The sequence below is a fragment of the Xiphias gladius genome, chromosome 18, assembly GCF_016859285.1.
Source record: "Xiphias gladius isolate SHS-SW01 ecotype Sanya breed wild chromosome 18, ASM1685928v1, whole genome shotgun sequence".
Classification (NCBI taxonomy): Eukaryota; Metazoa; Chordata; class Actinopteri; order Istiophoriformes; family Xiphiidae; genus Xiphias; species Xiphias gladius.
Window position 1 is genome coordinate 18,479,809 of NC_053417.1, and position 18,428 is coordinate 18,498,236.

The 18,428-nt window shown below is 41.9% G+C and overlaps 1 protein-coding gene across 3 annotated transcripts in view; it reads left to right on the plus strand.

Annotated features, from left to right (window-relative positions):
- The window catches only part of nkain4 (sodium/potassium transporting ATPase interacting 4), a 43,896-nt gene that overhangs the window by 18,858 nt on the left and 6,610 nt on the right, over positions 1 to 18,428 (plus strand). For all 3 annotated transcript variants that reach the window (XM_040151814.1, XM_040151812.1, XM_040151813.1), the window contains 3 exons: positions 125 to 205; positions 6,069 to 6,269; positions 15,084 to 15,144. In XM_040151814.1, the coding sequence (XP_040007748.1) occupies positions 125 to 205; positions 6,069 to 6,269; positions 15,084 to 15,144 (343 nt within the window). The remainder of the gene's footprint in view (positions 1 to 124; positions 206 to 6,068; positions 6,270 to 15,083; positions 15,145 to 18,428) is intronic.

Here is an 18,428-nt window from a genome sequence, read left to right on the forward strand (position 1 = left end):
CTGGCAACTGGCTTTACTTGGTTTAGGAGCTCAGTCATTCAACCTGCCATATTTTCAAAAGTTGTCATATTGTGTTCTGTTCAGTTTCCATGGAGCTAATCTGTCTTGTGTCTTTGCCCTCCAGTATACAATATGGGCCGCTCTGTGGGTAGCCTGGAACGTCTTCATCATCTGTTTCTACCTGGACGTAGGAGGCCTGTCCAAGGTGAGGATTTGAAAATTTCAGGCCGCTTTTTTTCTCAGAATCTTCCGTGTGTCTGTGTCAGCCAAGTCAGGTGGTTTTGTCTGTACTGTGATGAATGTTCTTTACTTCCCAAGGTCACAGTTACAGTTATGGTTGCAGGCTGGTGGCGGAATGAAGCCTGATTTCTATTCCTATGTCCAAGCATTGTGCCACCTACTCTGTAGGTGTCTTTAGTGGCGTGTCGAGAACACTGTCATAACCGATGTACACTTATACCACGGCCACAGAAAATACTTGTTTCTGATTAGCTGCAATGTTTCCACTGAAGTCATATAAAACACTTCAGACATTGTTCGGTCAACAGTTTAACCAGATTCCTAAATCTATGCGCAAGTTATATTAAACTGCAGATCTACAACATTATTTTCTACAGTTGCTACTTGCTGACCGTCAGGCAAACTTTTACTGGTTGATGATTTGAACACAGCTTATTTTTTGCCCTCAGTAATGGACCATGGTATAAATTAAAATATTTCACACAGAGATCTCCTGATAGAGAAAATACCAGACTGCATTTCAGTAACAATAGAGAAAAACACCATCTCCACATGTTCAAAACAGCCTGTTTTTTCCTGTCTGATAAGACAACATAGAGTAGGTTATAGAAGAGAACTAGTTTGTAAGATGTGTTGTCTGTCCATGTTAGAAGGTAAATGTGTTTTATAGATGTTCCAAATGGCCACATTCGAATGAAGAGTTAAAAACCGGCATCATAGAGAGGGGCATGATGTGATAATCATATAAATATGTGGGTAACAATGCACGTTTTCAGCTAGTTTCTCCTGGAAGACATTCATAACATTGCACTCATTTGTTCACATGAATAGTCATAGAAATAACTGTGTGCAGATTGAAAAAAAGAGAGCTTGGGAGAGAAGTTTAATGTCTGCTGATGGTCTTACCTTTGCATACCTGGCCAATCGCTGCATGTTCGCAGTGTTAATGTCAAATTGTTGGTATAAAAATCTCCTCTATAGTTACTGCTCACAAAGTGAATAGAACAGGGAAGGGTGAGGGCAAACAAACACACACACACACACACACACACACACACACACACACACACACACACGCACACATATTATTCTTGTCTTCGCCAGGAAAAACCTCAAGTCACTTTGTTTTTTTTGTCCTGAAAAATATTCATCATTAATGCCGACCTTGTGCCTTATTTATTTATTTATTTATTTTTATTATTTTTTTTTTTAGAAAGGAATATCTGCTCCAATAAAAATTGTAGATGTAAATTATAAAGGCACAGTTGAGTATTGTTGAGCTTTACGAGTGCTGAACATATATTTTAGCAATAATTAGATATGATGCACTGCCACCGGGTACTATACCAAGCCTGAAAGCCCTGTTGTGAGGTGCAGCCCAAGTAAACACAATTACTTGCGGTATATAATGAATGTGTGACACAGCCATCCAGTATGAATCCTACCCAAGCTATAAAACACACTCTAAGTCTGCGCCATACACACCCACAACTGCAGCACCTTAACAGAGATATAACATTTTGCCCTGAAGAATATATGTTCTTTTAAATTGTTTTTGCAGTGCATTTCTGCTGACCTGGAGGGGGGCTTGTTACCTCCCTGTTGAGTTTCTAGTGGAAGTTTACAACTTAGGGGAATAATCAGGAAAAATCCCCCCTCACAAAAACCACCACGCTCACGTACACACACTTTTTTTTTTTAAATCTTTTGGGCTCCCCTGTGGTTCCTTAGTGCAGATTAGATTTGTATTTATCCAGACAAAGAGAGGTGATCGGGTCGTCACCTCAACTTGAAATTTATCCACTTTCTTCCCTCCTGTCCACTTGTCTTCTCACAGTTTTTCACTCTGCTCACTGCTCCTTTTGATATAATATATTTATTTATTTTTAAATTTCTTCCACATATTTTGTGGAAGTTACATATATGGCCTTTTCAATTTCAGTGTAGTGGTCTCCTCTCCTCTCACCTTCTTCTAAACACTCCCCCCACGTACACACACACACACACACACACACACACACACAGACACCCACCCCACACCACCCATCCAGCTATTGATGGGTGTCTTGCACAGTTGGCTGACTGACCATTGAGAACAATGAATTCATGTAGGCAACGGTCTTCTGACACCACCTCAAAGCCAAAATGAATTTCAGAAACACCTTCCCAAGCTCTGGTGAATATGTCATTTATGTGATAGACCTTGGCTCCATCAAGTGTGTCTGTCACTCACCGCTTATGTCTATGTTTGTCGTGTGTGTGTGTGTGTGTGTGTGTGTGTGTGTGTGTGTGTGTGTGTGTGTGTGTGTGTGTGTGTGTGTGTGTGTGTGTGTGTGTGTGTGTGTGTGTGTGTGTGTGTGTGTGTGTGTGTGTGTGTGTGTGTGTAGTTTTGTGTTCCTGCATGGTTCCTGCTAGAATAATGAGGCTTGTAGGGGCCAGCTGCTTGGGGCTGAGATTGGGCATTAACCTGACAGATGGAGCCAGCCTGGGCTCCCAACTCTGCATATGGTGGCCGGGAGGAGAGCTGGCTAATGGAGTGGACACACGCCCCATACACACATGCACGACCAAACTTGACACAGAGATTTCTGAGACGACCCCAGCACATTTTATTATAAACCAGAGTCAGCTAATTCTGTCTGCCTTGCCTAGACCAATGTTGACAGGACAGTACTGGAGGGTGTAATTGTATGTGTGTGTGTGAGAGGTGTGTGTATGGGTAACAAGGCCCTCAAAGTGAGGGGTCAGGTTGTCAGAGTTATATGCCACATGCTCTGTCACTTCTTATTGATCCCTTATCCCATCCCCCACAGTGCAATGCAGACCCCTGCTACTCTACTCGCACCTCTGTTTTAAACAGTGCCAGGTCAGTCACTGCCTGTCGTTTTAGTCATTCACTTTCACACATTGCACACAGTGACCGCAGCCATAGAGACTTTGGATAAGTCAACACTAAGCAGTCTAAATTTGTAAAGGCTTCTTTCCCTTGCCATTTTGGCATTTAAAAAAAACAAACAAAAAAAAAAAGTCCCCCAGTAAATAAAATCCCCAAATTCGTTAAGCAAATCCATTTTGGTATTAGCAAAGAACAATGTACAAAACACTGTTCAAAGCAGATTGTCACTTATCTATTATATAGCAAACATGTTATCTATCTGGCAGGAGTTTTAACTCTTTGAATGTCAGTCTCTAAAGTTTTCGCCCTCCATATAGTCTGTTTTTTTTTTAGCCACACTAACATTGTGGCTCAGTGGATTGCAATGGTGGATGAATTAAAATGAAAATTTGCAACACTTGAAAAGTTTGCCTGTTTTACCGGGTTAGCATACTGGTAGCATTTATGAGCTGTGAACGAATCAGTCTTATACTTTATAGGCAGTCTGACAACAGAAACAGAAAAACAGGTCTATGAGAAAAAGATTTGTTGATGCTGACCTAGAGCAGAAGGAGGAAAAAGAAATTTACCAATGTTTTGGTTTTTCCAAAAACAACCTGAAAGCGATAATATGGACAAATGTCATTTTCACACGAAGGAATTAAGTTTTCTGATTCATCTGCCTCTCTCTCTCTCTCTCTCTCTCTCTCCTCACACACAGTGACAACGAACACTGTTTGAGAGATGATAGCAGACCACCATGAGCACAGTCTCTCCACTCCCTGAATCAGTATGCAACCACCGTGAATGCGCACCTTTATGAAATCTAGTTAATGAGACTCAACAGAGTCATCGGAGTCTACAACATCCAGTTAGTCACTCAGGTTTGCACCCCAAAGTGATCAAACAAACACAAACTCTTTTCTCTGTATTTCAGAAACAGTAAATTATTAGAAGTAAGTTTCTAATCATTTGATGAGCTTTTATAGAATGCCTCACATCTCTAGTGATTCCGGTAACAGGATTGTCTCCAAACATGGATTGACTTTTGTTAAAGAAAACAGTTAGAGCAGTATCAGTAGACTAACCTTCAATCTATGATATGGAAGGATTGATTTGTGCTTTGGGGTGCATGGGAGCATAACAATAATACTCCTGACAGTAAGTTGCCAAAAGCCTCTTAAATATTGACTACTGATGTACTGCAGTCATGAGTGCGGCTTCGATAGAAATGCTTTCCCTAGCTCGCAGGCTCAATCAATGGCATCTTACAAGTCATTAGTCTTCACAATCCTACCTACTGACCTTCAGCTGCCCTTGTTTTTGTGACTGTGTGTGAGAGAACGACAGAATGGCAGAGAAGGAAAATAGAGACACAGGGTGGTGATGAGTTAATAAGGAGAGAGACGGATTATATTCAGTAGCATTATTTTAATATTGCTCATGACTCATGTTGCGTGAATGCTCAGATCTGTTGTCGAAGTTGTATCTACTAGTGGTTTTATGTATGTCTGAGTAGGGGTCGACAGGAATCAGAGATATTTCCTGTCAGCACTTGGCTCTGTTAATAATGCATGCCTTGTCACTGAGGGGCAGATGTGGGTTTAGATTGTTGTATTGGGGTATTGATTGGTGTGACAGTCTGTATTTCTGTATATGTGGGCTCATATGGCTTTGTGCAAATTGAACATAGCCAGGGTGTGCAAAAGTAACGTATAAAATACTGTGGTATCTTTTTTTTTTTAAATAAATAAATAAAAATAGCAGCAACATCTCTTTTCTGAAACAATGTCCCTGTTACTCTGGTTAAACCACATAACAAACTGTCAACATTTTTCATAGGGATTATTTATTAAACAGAAAGTAGTTCCAAAAGAACTTAACTGTGAGGTCTGCAGATTATCCTGAGAAACAGTTCATATCGTGTCTGGAAAGACACATTGCTGCTTCGAGTTAAATATAATTTTTCAATCCTTTAAGCACCATCAACAGAATTCCACTCACCTCAGATATATTGGGATGTCAGCAAAAATCTTCAAGAAGGGTATCTCAAAGGGTATCTCATCTTTGCATGGACAAATAAAATCAAGAACAAAACTACCACATGGATAGTATTTTTTTTTTTTTTTAAAGCCTTGCTAGTGGCATGGCTTTAGGGGTGGCAAGTTTGGTCGACCACTTTGATCCAGACTGAAATATCTCACCAACTCATGGATGAATTGCCATGAAATTTTTGTACAGACATTCTTGGTCCCCAGAGGATTAACCTTAATAACTTTGGGGATCCTCTGACTTTTCCTCTAGTGTCACCACGAGGTTGACATTTATGGTTTTTAGTTAAATATTTTGACAAATATTGGATAGACTGCCATGGAATTTTTTTCCCAGACATTCAGATCCCCCTCAGTATGAATTTTAATCCCTTTGGTGGTCCCTTAACTCCAGCTCTAGTGCCGCCATCAGGTCACAGTTTCAGTTTTTCCAGTACTTTGGTTTATGACCAAATATCTGTAAAACTAATGACATCCCGGTCAACCTCAGCTGTACTTTGTTTTAGTGCTACTTTAACAGTGTTAAGCTTTCTAACACACTAAACTAAGATGATGAGCATAGTAAACGTTATACCTACTTAGCATTGTCATTGATAGCGGGCTGATGTTAGCATTTAGCTCAAAGCAAAGCTGTGCCTAAGTACAGCCTCACTAAGCCGCTAACATGACTACAGACTCTGAGTCTTGTTTGTATTTGCATGAACCAACCCTTTGAACAAAAGGAAACAGCCATATAGTACATTTAGGATCTGTTATAATTGTCAAGAGATAAACTCCTTGCTTCATGAACAGCCTGACTTTTGATCCAGCCTTGGTTTTCTCATGAAAAATAGATGAATGTGCATCATAAGTAATGAATAGAGTCCAAACAAAGAAGTTCATGTTTTCTTTTCTCTTCCCAGGACAGTGACCTGCTGACATTTAACATCTCAGCCCATCACTCCTGGTGGAGCGAACACGGGCCGGGCTGTGTGAGGAGAGAGATGCCGCAGGCTCCAGGGATCCGCACCACAGAGAGCCACTCCTACATCACTGTCATGGGCTGCCTCATGGACTACCAGTACATCGAGGTCGTGCATAGCGGCACACAGATTCTTGTTGCTGTGAGTACAAGTTAGCAATGCACAGGTGACTCTAGCACTGACATTTTCACATGCTGACACATGCATGTGTGAACATGTCACAGGAACTCATCATATTACATGCTTAACACCAGCAGCAACCTCACTCACTGTGGGACTCATGCACGTGAAAGGTGAACGTGATTGAAATTAAGGTGATGTTTTTGTTTCCCTTCAAGTACTTTTCTCAGTATACTTCCTTAGCGGTCTGTTATTTTGTCTAACGCAGACTCCCTTCCTCTGCAACGGTCTCTGAATGAAAAATTGATCTGTTGTTTTGTCTGGCTGAGGCTCAGACCTGCCAGCTGCTAACAGGTTACTTAAACACTGGAAGGACTGTTATTGTCCTCTTTATAGAGCTCGGTGTGAATACCACCAGAAACTCACCTCCTGCCAGTATTCACATTTGCACACACTCATGTATGACTGACTAACCTCATATTGGACGGGGGCCAGGACACTCGTAGTTGCCAGCACACAAAGCACTTGGCTTCAGACATGCACATTACGTACTTTACCTCACAGTAACATTCGCTTAGATGCTTTAACTCAGTTGTGATGCACACTCACACCCCTTTTCACAGTCATTGTCACTGAAATACATGTGGAGTGGATTTAATGGTGCCAGTAGATGACCAAGAGAAAGAGAGAGAGCTAATACACAACAGCTTCATCGGCCTCTAACTGTAGTATATCAACAGGCTTAAGATTCCTTTTGGTTTTCATTCTTAGAATTTAATCTTGGACTAATTTGCAGCTGGAAAAGCACTGTGGATTTAGGTGACTACATGGACATTAGAATACTGGCAGAGGGACCCAGTATTGAGAAGCATTGGACTGTACCTTTCATCCCATCACCCCCATGTAGAAAGGTAATAAAATGGCTGACCTCACTTTACTGCCCCAACTCTCTCACTGAACCTTAGTCCTTGCACTATATGCAGTGAATTGGTTTATTCCTCCCCTCACTTGGACTTACTCCTCAATATGACACGGCATCACTCTTATGCCTGCATTTTTAAATGGTATTTTCCAACCAAGCATTCAATGGCATCTCTGTGGGGAGAGCTCCGTAGAGGAGCCGGAAAATTGGTACTGAAATCAGAGTGTCACAAATGGCATCATTTTCCTTGTATCCTCACTTCCTCTCAGGCTAAAAGCAGAGCGCTGCTTAAGAAAAAGACTCCTTTGAGATGTCCAGTCTTGTTTTGGTTTGTCCTTTTCCCTCTCTGGTTGAAGAGAGTGGCAGACAGAAATGGAGAGTTGAAGGGATGAATGAAAAGAAAAGGAAGACTGTGGGGTGTCCCTTTGTCTTTGTTAGAGGGGTTTCAAGGTTGCAGTGAGAGACCATTAAATATTTAGTTTGGGCTCCAAGGAGCATGTTTCATTAAGATGAAAAATGTGGCTCCATTGGCCAGTAATGGAGGCATCACTGTCATCTATCTGCTCAGATTCGTCATGAGTGAGAAGAAAGGCATTCAAAAGTGTAGCTTCAGATTTGGGAAAGTCGGCCCTGTGTTGTTGCTTATTGATGCTTTAGGTGAAATTCAGCCAAAAGCAAATTCAAGGTTTAAAGGATGAGCTTGAAGCGAAGGCAACCTTTTCGAACTGGAATAATGTATTATTTATTTACCACTGAGGGGAATATTTGCTCTGTCTGCCGTTACATTCTTAGTTGCCTTTACTGAAACCCAACTTGCCCATCCGTCCTACAGTACATATTGCTATTGTATGGCTTTTGTTTTCCTGCTCCTGTCAAAATAATGAATTATTTCCCTGTCAATATTGCCAGCAGAAAATCCTTTTTTTTTTTCTTTTTTTTTCTTTTTTTTTCTTTTTTTCTCTTCTCTTCTTCTCTCTCTGTCCTCTCTCTATCCTGTCTTCCATTGCTCCTGTGCACCGCCTTCACTGTTAAATAAAACAGTCAAGTCTAAGAAAACATCTCCGGTGAGATGGAGGGTAGTTAAGAAGAAAAGGTATGAGAGAGGAGAAGAAAAATGGTGCAAGATGCGAGATTCAGTTTACATCTGTAGAAATAACTCTTACCCACTAAGGGGAAAAGTGAGAGTTGTCAAAGTGTTGTCAGAGCTACTGAGCTCTGCCAAAGACAGTGCTCACACGCGTGCTCACACGCAAACACACACACACGCAAACACAGAGAGACAAACACTTACGCATACAGACATACGCATGCAGATATCATTTCATTTAGTGTAGGTTATTGCTTCCACAGGCAGTATTTTCTTCTGTTGCCTCTCTATTCCCTGCATTGGGAGGATTGTGTGGAAGTTGATAATGGGATGAACGGCAGCCTGCGTCATTCTCTCATTCCATTGCTCATTTCCTCTTTTTCATCTGTTTTTTTTCCCCCCATCACAATCTCTCAGCTCTGTCTGTCTTCCTGTCTCCTGTCCCTGCCCAGATCTCTCACCGTATGACCTTCATGTCTTCAAGTTCCCACCAACTTAAATGACAAAAAAGGACGATGCGCTTGTCTCTCTCCCTGCATTTCTCACTCACTGTCACTCTGCTCTTTCTCTCGTTTTCTCTAGAGCTTAGGGGCTCTGTCGTGTCAGTCTTCTGTCTGTGTTAAAGTGCGCTTGTTTTACGCCAGGGGCCAGGTCAGGGTGCGGGACGAATAACGGCCCCTGGTTGATTAGAGGGATCCCCTCAGCAGGCCTGGTGTGGGCAGGCCCCTGTGATTACCGATCAGGGCTGTACTTGCCTATAAGGCCAGTTGTGTGTTTTGTGGTTGTGCAGGTTCACTAAGTTCAGCAGCATAAAAAAAGTCCTCATTCATCTAAAAGGTCAGGGTGCTCGCTTTGATAAGTCCATTAGTCCATGTTATGTTTTCAAACTCTCATACTGAACAGTCATCACCACTGGGATGAATGTTTTTTTTTTTTCTTTTTTTTTCTATTTGTGTGTATGCTGCATGCGGAGCCAACTGGAGGGATCTTTGATGTGCTTGTATTTGAAGCCCAGTAATTTGTCCTCAATCAGTAAATGGCCATGGATTGTCTTGTTTAATAATAGTGTAAAGTATATCTGCAATATGTCAGGGCTGACACTGCATTGTAACTGCGCTGTATGTTTTACTGCATCTGCTTCGAAGGATTATAAAGATCTGAGGCTTAAAAGACTTATGGTGCAGTAGTGAGGAGTTATTAGGTCTGCTGGCGGCTGCCAAAAACGGAGGGGAAGAGAGAGACCTCAAGACCAGAGGATAGAATTTGTCTCCAGCTGGCCACTGAATATTGTGACAGACTATGCACAGGACATCATAAAAACATGAGTACTCGCCATCATTCTTCAAAGGCAGTCTCAGCCAAGAGCCTTAATTGTTAATCTGTTCTGCAGGGAAATGGATTTTCCTCAGATTAATTTTACTCTAATATTTGGTCTTTTTAAACTTCTGAGAGTAGGCAAAGGGAAAGTGGGAAAAGAGCTGAAAAACAAGCAACATTAAAGGAATAAACTTTTTGCGGCATGCTTTCTTTGTGCTTGGTGAGTGTGTACTAGTTGTTTTATTTAGCTGCCTGTTTGGACTTCTCTCCATTTGTTTCTTGGTCCAGAGAGCCCCATTTTTCTCACTTTCACTCAGTTAGACCTCATCTAAAATCTTTTGTAAGGGGCTGCATGTTAGGAGCTGGCTGTGTTTTCTTTCTTCAGACAGCTTTTATTTCTGCATGAGCAGTCTCTTGTGTCTGTGTGTTGTGTTTTTGGACATAACATTGCTGTTGTTTGGTGTGTGTGTGTGTGTGTGTGTGTGTGTGTGTGTGTGTGTGTGTGTGTGTGTGTGTGTGTGAGCGAGACACTCATGTTTTGAGAGGGGGCTGGAAGAAGAGAACAGGTGGATGCAGTCTCTGCAGTCCCAATCGCCCAATCTCATCATGTTTTGTCATTAAACATGCAGCTGCCCACACACAGACACACACATCTAATTTTCTGCAGAGAAGCTTGTGCATTAGAGAAAGTCCTGTGTAATTAACGTACAAGACATCTGCACCAGCTCTCTTCCTCTCCCTTTCTGTTCTTCCTCTCTCCCATGTGATAGATTTTACCTACGAATTCCTTTCATTATAGTAGTACACACAGTGAGTTTTCTCCTGACACTGAACCACAATCAATAGTGTGTTGATTAGCTTGTAGATCGACTGAGATATCCATCACTGCACACGCACGTGCACAGGCCAGTCAGCTGTGGACAGGAGGCATCTCCAAATGTGTATGAGGGCTGAAACTAGCAATTATTGTCATAATGGATTGATGTGTTAGTTATTTTTTCGAGTAACTGATTAATCACCAATAAAATTTCAGAAAATAGTGGAAATTAGCCATCAAAATTTCCCAGAGCCCAAGATGGTTTCTTCAGACTGCTTATTTGGTCCAACCAGCAGTCCAAAACCTAAAGATGTTCAATTTACTAAACTGAGAAACATAAGAAATAGAACATTCAAGAAGCTGTAACTGGGAGAGAATAACTTAAATAATTAATAGATGATCAAAATTGATGATTAATTTTCTGATGATCAACTAGACAGAACACTAGACACTGGAAAGGCCTATCCTGCAGGATGTAGTTGTTTAAACCTTCATAGTGAAGTAGACTGATAATAGAATTTTTAGTTTTAGAAATATTTTGACAGACATAACCAAATGATTGACTATAGCCCTGATTTGTTTTAGTTTTTTCTAGAATAACTGAGAAGAATGAAAGCTTCTAATCATGAAGTAGAGTCATGCCTGTTTGAGTGATGTTTATGAGTTAGAGAGTGCATTGTGTAAGGTGGTTATGTATCTCTCTGGACTGGCACATTCACTATAAACCTGACCTTCATTACCCTATGCAAATACAAGTAACCTTCTTTTCCAGCTCAGCAGCTGGCCTCCTTCTCACGCAGATACACAAATGAATGCCTGAGCCTTCAACCTCTTTTTGCCCTCATTTTCTGAGAGAAGAAACGCAGATAACGCTGAACTATCACAAGTACCTTCTTTGGTTTCCTCTCAACGTAGTAAAAAGTAAATGAAGGCCCACTGGAGGATAGCTATGATTTTGATGTTTTCCCATATCCATGCCTGAACTTTTTGTCCCTGGTTTTCTGCCTTCATGCCTCCTCCTGTCATTTTTCCAGGTAACACTTCACTGTCCAACAACCTGCAGGGGAGAAAGAGGAGGAGAGAGAGGAGGGTGACACTTGCTGTTAGAAAGGCAATAAAACAAAGACGCATAGAGAGGTGGAGAGAAAAGATGACAGAGGAGGTTTACAGATTGTGGAGTGGCAGTGACGTGGAGACTTGTGTTAAGAAAGTGACTGTACAGAGTGCAAGGAAAAAAACCAATGATTGGCAGCTAAAAGAGTTGGCTTTAGTGTGGCACATCCTCACAGACAGCCTGAGATCGAGTCTCAGAGGATATGCGGGGGGTGTATGAGCTTAATTAATGACATTAATTTCTAAAATGATCCCTGAACTGACAGGGAGGAGTCAGAGAAGACAGCTGAAGAGTGTGTGTGTGTGTGTGTGTGTGTGTGTGTGTGTGTGTGTGTGTGTGTGTGTGTGTGTGTGTGGTGGACAGAATTTATGAGCCTTAAATAAATAGCCTTAAATCACAATTTAAGGCTACTTAACATGCGAGGAGATATAAGTGGAATTGTCACTTGTTATTGAGAACACTGACCTACATTAACTTAGGACAGCAGTGCCTCCAGCAAAAAAAAAAAAAAACAGCAAGTGGTCACATCTCTGATCTTATTAGCTCCCTTTACATCACACTAAATGTACCGCAGCCTTAGAAAGGAAAATTTGAAAGCAAAAAGGTTTAAAATCAGCCTGTGGAGGGACTTTATCGAAATGAAAGGCAGACATGTGCACATATATTACTTGCAGTCCGTCTTTATAGTCCTTTACATTGTCCAGACTTTATACCAGTTATCAGTGGAGGTGTGAGAGAAGGCAGTGATTTGCCAGTACTGAGCCGTGACAGGCACTCTCATAAGGTTTGGCTTTTACTGATGAAAGGTATTCAGCTTCAGGAAATTTGTGCCGTGTTGTGTTGGATTTTTCTGTTCACAACTGCTATTTATAATTGTGCACTGAAGCTAAAAGTAGCCACACTACGTCAGTCGTATTGCGTGTTTTTTATCCTCAGGGCGCTGGCATGGCTTTAGATTTAAAACTGGATTCATATTGTTTCTGACATCATCATCTCAACCTCTTTGTGGTTTCCCAGGCTGCATTTCTTTTAGACTACATATCTCTGATACATTCTTTCCTCCCCTCCGTTCTGTTTCTTTCTCACACATTCATTCATAGATACAGACAGGTGACAAGTTAAAGGAAAATCCGCAATAAATGAAACATAAGGAAAGCGGATGTCTCCACACAGGCCATGGGGGGGTCACTGGACAGCTTGAACATTTTAAAATACCATGAGACAGGATTTTACAACTCTGGAAAGTTATCATGCCAGCAATTATTTTATCACCATGTAAACAATAGAATTAGAACTTTCTTCCAAGAATGTGCTCTTGCATGTATTTGATTGGTCAGAGAGTATTTAAATGTCAGTTGACGCTGTGTTGCGTTGCAGCAAAAGTTCATCACGTCTTTTTTTTTTTTTTTTTCAAGACCCTCTGTATTAGCTACATTAATGCAGTCGTCTCACTTAAATGAATGAGGGAACCTGCGTTTTTCCAGACAGCGTTATTGTCGGTCTGAATATGGCCTACTACAGCGCTCTCCGCCACCACCATCAAAACACTGAATGAGGGAATATATTTTGGAAGAATGGTGCTCCTTTAGCAGAGTTTGGATATTGGTAGAGTCTATGCCTAGTGGGCATTAAAGCTGGTGGTGGCTCGTCGTGGTCCAACACTTCACCAAGACACTTAATGTTGGATGTTCCTTCAATTTTTCATCCATCTGTGTATATGCTCCACAAGCACTTTGTTCTTTTCTCAGCCCCAAATCTCTCCCCTGCTGCGACATGTTGGCTCTACTATGTTCGACTCAGTCCCAGGCCACAACAGCAAACGGGAGCCAGTTATGAAAATTAAAACCTGCACTCATGCATAGATATTAACTCATAAGAGCACACACTTGGTGCACACTTTTACAGGAAAAGCACACATTCACACACGCACAGACACAATACAATTGGAAAAACAGGGTGTGCCCCCTGCTGTTAACACCATCTTGTGTTTGACACAGGCTTTATACATATGCTAATGCACCTCCATTTCACTGCCACTGTAATGGATGGGGTGAGACCAGCAATTAGATACTAGAGAGAAAAGAACAGATGAGAGAGAAGCAGAGAGAAGAGTTGCGTATCTTAGCCAGCCCACACAGAGACCGACCCATTCCCTTTCCTACTAGACATCACACCTGCGCTTCATTCATAAATAAAACATATAATTTACATCTGGATGAACTTCAGTAAAGGCCAGATATACTGTAAGCATGAAAAATTGAATAAAAACAAAATGATAGAGATGAAAGCCCTGCAAACTATTCCTCTTATAATTACACAGACCAAGCCAAGTTACAGGTTGAATGAATGTTATATAAATAGCCACCATCATACACAGTCATTCCCCCCTTGGGTTCTGTGTTTGTGTACCCAGTGTGCAAGGAGGGCAGCGTGCCCAACGCTCTTTTAATTGGCATGGCAGAGAGCCAAATGATGGATGGATGGATGGCTGGGTGGAGAGAGACTGTCTCTCACTGTGTCTGTTTCTGAGTCGATGACAGCCATCTGCCAGTTCCACATGCTATTCTCAGCGCTGTGTGTTTCCATTGCGGTAGAGTCACTGGTGTGCTCGCTCTGTAGAAACCCTGTCAACTTCAAAAGCATTACCAAGACAGATATTGCAGTCAAACTCAGTAGAGCTTTAAACACAACACTTACATATTGACATGGTGAACTTGTCAGTAAATAGTTGTCTGTTTACACATCCAGCACTTTTGGATCAACATTACAATTAATTTGGAGTTGAGTTTCTGGCCACCTGCTGTATGCAAGCGCAGTATCCTCTATCACTTTAGCTTGGTTTTTGGTCTCCACCAACTTTTGAGGGAAGTGTCTGTTTCTTCAGTTGCTAGGTGCTTCATTATGTTCACCAGCTAGGTACCAACTTTGTCTGTCAGCCATTTGGTGCTGGGCAGATAGTGTACCGTGGCTGTTTTAGAGGTTGTTTTCTCAAAACAGCTGCCTTCTGCAGCTGAAAATGACACTGATGAGAGCATTTAAACATATCAGTTGCATGCCAGAAAACCAAAACAGTGAGCTGAAAGATTCTGCAAATTTCAGTAGAGATGAGGAGAACTTCAGAATTAGGTGATAATTTTTTGGGGGGTTTCATCTTTACGAGTGACCCCTTTCACATTACACACAGTTATTGTATCCATTTGATATCATATAGATTATAGATTATTATTATTTATTTATTTATTATTTATAGTGGCTTTAAGGCTACAACTATGAATCTTTTTTATCACTTCATTATAAAAAAGATTGGCAGTTAATTTTTTATTATTTAATCAACAAATCATTTCAGCTGTAGTGCTGTTCTTTTCACGGTGTTGCATCAGCCACCAACTGAAGGACCGCTTAGAACACACAGCCACCATCTCTCAAATCGAAGCTGTAGCACCACCAGGCTTGCCCTTTTCCAGATGTGGCTTCTGTATTATCTGTTTGTCTATCAAAGCAAACACACTGTTGTTAATAAGCTACACACCGCCAGCTCTGTGGAGTCTAACCTCTTTTGTTTGCTTGTGTGTTCACAGCTCCTGGGCTTTGTGTACGCCTGCTATGTTGTCAGTGCCATCACGGAGGAGGAGGACAGCTGTGAGTCGCGTAACCTCAAGCGCACGCACACACGCACACGCGCACACACAGTTATTCTTGAAACAGACCCTTTCAACAATGAATGAATCACACCCAGACCCACTCACAAATATGAGATAGAACACACCCAAGTTGAGGAGAACAGGGCTACATCTCTCTGCATCTCACCCTACCCCACATCATCGCTGTTCAGCTCTCCCCTTTCTCCCTCCTCTCTCCTCCCCCACACCAGCTGGGCTCACTCACTCCCACTTTCCCTCCAGAACCAAGGGAGCCATGTGTTCCTTCTCCACACCTCCTTCAGCCCATTCTTCCCTTTCTCTTTCACATGTACACTCGTTGCCTCATCTCACCTCCTCAACGTTCTGTGTGGTCCTCGCTGTTTTTGTAAACCTTTTATTTGCCTCCATTAATGTACTCATGCTTTCACTTTTCTCACTTTCTTCTGTCCATATGCCCCTTTTTTGCTGCTCCGGCTGTCTGTTGCCTGGGTAGGGTGGGTGTTTTTATACTGCTGGAGTGCACCTCCCCCACTCTCTTGTTTGCATATACACACACACACCTTACCTACTCACGTCTTTCTCTCTCGCAACTACTCAAACATGTACATCCTTCCTTTGAACTGGCTTTTCACTGTTTTATCTCAGCTCCTGTCTGTGTAGTTGTATGTTGTTCTGTGTTAAACCTTCAATATGGAGTCAGATGAGCTGAAGAGTTAACCTTGGCATGCATAAAAAGGGCGGAGAGTGAGAAAAGGGTGTGGAGAAAAGATGGCGGGGGACCATGAAATGAGTCATAAGAAAAGAAGGAGAAACCAGAAACGGACACCTGTGATAAATGACCCAGCTGCTGTGACCTCGTAGGCAGCAGGTCAGAGGTCCTGCGGGAGGTTGGCCAATCAGAGGACAGGAAACATTTGATCTAAGGGTCAGTGGGAGTCATAAATATCTGATTAGCACTGCAGGACTCTCCAGGACACATAGCTATGTCCACATGCATGAGAATCTGCCTTTACAAGTATATTTAGTCAGTGCTTTAAGCCAAATGCAGAAAGGCATAGGTGTCAGATAGTTGGATCTGTAATGGAATGAACAGGCTCTCTCTGTGAGGATTAGTCAAGGAGTTTCTCAGGTACATAATCATACATATGTGCCTGTTAGAATACTAATTATGAAAAATCTAGGGTTGGCTGTAATCATTTCTGTCCCTTGTGTACACACCAAAACTCTAATTTGATATGAAAGCACTGTAATGAACAAAGCACTACATGTACTAAAGGCATCTTAAACATCAGAGTCTTGTAATTTGGGGGAATTATGATGTGGTTTCTTTGCGTGTTCCTGTAGAACAGTGGTACACAAGTCCAAGCAGTTCTTTGGTGGTCACATACCAGAGATTCACTGGCTGTGAGTGGTTAGCATCACCATCCAACCGATTTCCTCTCCCAGCTCTGGGCAGTACCACTTAATCACCAGTCCCCCCCCCTAAGTAATCCCTGGAGGGTAATACCATTTCATGAGGAGTCAAGTAAACGTAAAAAAAAAAAAAAAAAGACTTTTCCCCTCAATGACGCTTTTCTTTTGTTTGAGGACAGTTGGCCCAGAGTGTGTTTGTTTTAATTCTTAGCAGATAGTCATCCACACTCAGAAAAAGAGATAAAAATAGCAAGCAGGAAATAAAGAGAGGTTGCTTGGGTTGAAAACAGAACATGGTGTCATTTTTTTGGTTTTAATTATTTGGTAGTTCTTCTCTGATCCAGGCTGTGCTGGAGTAAAATGCTGCTACAGCGCTTCCAAGTGCTAGCCCTTTGTTGTTGTAATAAGCCCTTAGCCTACACACACACACACACACACACACACACACACACACACACACACACACACACACACACACACACTTGTTCATGCAGACACAGGTGCGCAAGGACACGCACACTCTTGCACCAACACAAAAACCAGCTAAGGCACTTTGCCACTCTCATTTTCTCCTCTCATTTGATGTGTAGATTAAAGCAAGTCTCTGCATTGAGCTCCCTGGCTGCATCAGCATCTCTCCTCCTACTTAGAACTTTTCTTTATCTTCACTTCTCCATTGTATGCTTTATTGTTTCTTCACAGGTAGATGGAATAATCATGCATCAGAATCCAATTTTAGTGTGTTTAAGAAAACTTCGCTCTCTCTCTCTTCCTCTCTCTCTCTCTGTGTCTCTTCACCTGCCTCTGATTTTTGAGCTTTAATGAGATATGCTTGTAAAAATTTAGAGGTCTCTGGTCACTCGTTGTATCAGCCTCATTAAGTGCCTTGCTGGTCAATAACTTCACAGTTGATTGCGCCTCACGTAGAGGAGAAAGGTAGGAGGAATCCTCAGGAGAGTCAGAAAGATAGGAAAGAGACAGAAAGAGGGGTACATGAGGGGAGCAGAGGGAGGTGTTTTTGTCAGGAGCGATCCAGGGAGGGAAAAAGGACACAGGGCAATATGCAGGAACAAACAACATGAGACAAGATGAGCTTTTCACAAATAAGGAGGTAAGACAAGAATTCCTCTCACGACTAGCACTCCCTCACTCTCCAGGGAAGGGGATGAGTCAAATTTGAGTGCTTAGGCTTGCGTAAAGAATAGCGGAATGAAACACACACACACACACACACTCACAAGAAGCCAAGAAGAACAATGGGCAGACTAACAAGCATCATACACCATCAGCTCAGGGTTTGACATGGGTTTCGGGCTTTATTACTGATAGTGTGGGAGTTACTCACATATATCTATATGCTGCATGTATCTGTGCTTTTGTGTATGTGTGCGAGTGTGTGTTTAGCTGACTGTGCGTGACTGTTTGGGTGTAGGTGTTTGTGTGTATGAATTTGTTACAGAGTTATCTGTGGTGAGCAGACACACCGGCAGAGTGAGTGGTGGGGAAAATCCTCTTTGTAAAGTAGGTCATGGAGTTAGCCGCCTAGCGCTGGGATAAGCTCGCTTTAGCATGTCTGCTAATTATGCCGCCGCCCTGTGTGCTGAGTCACATCCCCAGAAAATCCTCCACAGCAGACAGAGCAACTGGAGGGATGGATGAATGTGTAGGTAGCAGCATTTGAGCAAAAAGGTCAAAAAAAAAAAAAAAAAAAATCCCCATCCTGTTTTTGTGTTATATCCTCAAAATGTTATGAAATTGACGTCAAACAAGAAGACTTTTTATATTGTCACAGTGGGAAAAGCAGCACAGGTGTAAATAACAAAATTAATGACCGCTGAATTCCATTTAGTTGGTTCGGCTTCAGGGTCC